Source organism: Galeopterus variegatus, unplaced genomic scaffold, assembly GCF_000696425.1.
Source record: "Galeopterus variegatus unplaced genomic scaffold, G_variegatus-3.0.2 Scaffold3232, whole genome shotgun sequence".
Classification (NCBI taxonomy): Eukaryota; Metazoa; Chordata; class Mammalia; order Dermoptera; family Cynocephalidae; genus Galeopterus; species Galeopterus variegatus.
In genome coordinates this window covers 9,222-12,058 of record NW_007729343.1, presented here as the reverse complement: position 1 = coordinate 12,058, position 2,837 = coordinate 9,222, and the positions used below count along the sequence as shown (strand labels likewise).

General features: G+C 52.8%; 1 protein-coding gene across 1 annotated transcript in view; it reads right to left on the bottom strand.

Moving 5' to 3' along the window:
• The window catches only part of EPHX1 (epoxide hydrolase 1, microsomal (xenobiotic)), a 21,825-nt gene extending 19,508 nt beyond the window's left edge, over positions 1-2,317 (bottom strand). Inside the window, exon 1 of the mRNA XM_008584343.1 lies at positions 2,123-2,317. Within this exon, the coding sequence (XP_008582565.1) occupies positions 2,123-2,305 (183 nt within the window). The 5' untranslated portion in view covers positions 2,306-2,317. The remainder of the gene's footprint in view (positions 1-2,122) is intronic.
• Positions 2,318-2,837: the final 520 nt, after the last annotated feature.

The window sequence follows — 2,837 nt, the reverse complement described above, 5'->3', positions numbered from 1 at the left end:
GTGTCGCGCCCGCACCACGCTCAGCCAGTGAGCGGACCGGTCTCTATATGGGATCCGAACCTTCAGCGGGAGCGCCGCTGCGCTCCCAAGCGCAGCACTCTACCGAGTGCGCCACCGGGCCGGCCATGAATGCCATATAATTTTCACATGTCACAAAATATTATTACTCTTTTGAGTTTTTCCCCCAACCACTTAAAAATGTAAAAACTATTCTTGGCATGGGGGCTGTATAAAAACAGGTGGCAGCGGGGCCCGCCTGGGGTCCTGAGGCATGGATCCGGGGACCAACCCCTCCCCCCCAACCAGGCAAGGAGCACACCCAAAACACCACTTTCATGTGGGTGGCCCATCAAGGCCACCACAATAGCCACAGCTGCCGCAAAAGTGGCTAGATGCCACAGCCACTGTGCAGATGACCCACCAGCCACTCAAGTGCATTGACACAAGAGTCACCGGTAGAGACCAAAGAAAAGAAGAGGATGTCTTTCTCCACAAAGCCCACTCCAGAGAGACAGAAGCAGCATCTATGCTACAATAATAGGGGGGGACCTGAACACACCTCTCAGCACTGGACAGATCATCTAGGCAACAAACCAACGGAGTAACCATTACTCTTTCAGAAGGAGAGAAGAAATCTAGGGTTATCAGAGGTGGGAGGGGTGAGGGAAGGGGTGGGGGGAGACTGGACAAGGGGCATAAAGAATAAATATGATTTGTAATAATATATATGCTAATAATATTGATTTGACCAAAAATAAATGAATTTAAAAAAAACCAACTACGTGGCAGGCTACATTTGGCCCGCGGGCTGTGGTTTGCAGACTCCTGACATACAGTATTGAATGATACATTTTAAACTGAGTTGGGACAAAAATTACAGACCAGGAGAGAGGGTGCAAATCTGGTAGGTAGGTGCCAGGCTGAAGGGCTCGAGTTGGACATGGAGTTTCTCAGGTGTCCCCATTCCCAGGGTTGACTCCCACGTGCTTTGGTCACCCCCAAACAGATCTTGGAGGTCTTAAACTTCATTCACTAAAGGAGTTTTCTTCAGGGCTCAGCCTCCACCCTACATAGCGAGGTCCTAGCAAGTCCCACCAAGGAAGCCAAAGCCTGGTTTCTCTTGGGGTTAGCTCAGCTTCTACTGTTAAATCCTTTCTCCTGGGAATTCTCACGACTTTTTATGGGTGCTTCCCAGAGCAATTATCCCTATTCGTCTTTCAGTCACCTTTTCTTTGCGCATATTCCTTTTCTTGCCTCCAGGCAACGAGCTATTTGAGTGAAGGATCTTGCTCTTCTTGTGAGCACTCGGCAGAGTGCCTGCACACAGTAGGTGCTCAAATACCCACGAAATGAAAGAAAAAATGGGCAGGGCCTGGCCAGGTCTGCCTGCCCTCTCTGAGGCTGCACTCTCAGGTCACCCACCCCTCTGGTCACCTCCTTCCTGGCTCCAGCCCCGTGCAGAGGAGAGGGCAGCACTTTGGACTTAGACCCAAATTTGTATCCTTCTGCCTGTTAGTTCGGTCACCTTGGACAAATTGCTTTACCTCTCTGAGCTTCAGTTTCTGTATCTGTAAGATGGTAACAGTCCCCATCCTACAGAATCACTGCAGTGACTGAACATGACCGAGAACAGCTGACACACAGCAGGTGATTAAGCAATGCTGGTCCTGCCTTCTCAGTGCGACAGCTTTTCAGGTCAGCACCAGCTTGCTCCACGCCCAGTGGCTCTTCCTGGGCCCCAGCGGGAACCTGTCACTTTCTCCCATAAGCTCCCTCGCACGGTTTCAGTTGGGGCACAGGGAGGCGATCAGGGCTACTTTCGGTGACCTTTGATACAGGCACTGGGTGCAGCTGGCACCTCTCTCCTGCCTGGGCACTGCTGGGCCTTAGGGAGGGGAAGGATGGGGTGGGTGAGCTGGGCACAGCTCTCTGGAGCAACCTGCACCTGCCCAGTGCAAGAAGAGCAGACTGAAAACCACTCCCAAGGGGGGTCACTTCCCAAGTCCCCATCCCCTCCTGAGTCCCAGCCAAAGACCCCACCCCAGTCTCAGAGAAACCACAGGAGGGGCTTCCCCGCCCTCCCCTCTGCCCATCATTGGTCGCCTGGAAAGAGGGGACTTACACTGATCTCCTCGTCGGACGTTTCCACCTTGAAAGGGCGGATGGTCTTGTCCTCCTGAGCTTCAGGCATCGCCCCCGGCCCCCACCACCCATCTCCAAGTGGCAAAGTTTCCTCCTTGTCCTGGGAGACAAACCAGTAGATGACAAAGCCCAGCACCAAGGCCAAGAGAATTTCCAGCCACATGACTCCTGCAAGACCAGGGAGAAGCCATCAGCAAGTGACCACCCAGCCAGGGCCTGACACCCTGGCTGGAGACCCCAATTCCCAACAAGCTCCCCCCTTTCTTTCCCACCCCATCCCTGATTTTATTTACACTGGACCTAAAAAAAAAAAATTGGAAAATGATAGAAAAAGAGACAGAATCACCCATAATCCTACTAAGTTATTAGAATTATTCCTCATACTGGGTAGATATAAACCCAGGTTGGCTTCTGCACAGCCCTGGGTTGGGGGGCGCTGGGGGCTGCATTTCTGAGGCCTGGTCTTTCTCTGAGGGGCCTTCCGCTCGAGATGCTTCTGAGAAGGCTCCTCTCCATGCCCTCCTGGAGGAGGAACGAGATCAGGGGCTCAGCCCCTCGCTCAGTCCTCAGGGCACATGGAGGGTCAGAGGGTGGTCGGAGGTGCCGGGGCCATTGTTAGGAAGCCCACCCCTGGCCACACACCTTAGCTGTGTATGTGTGTTTAACAGCTTTATGAAAATATAATCCCTATACCA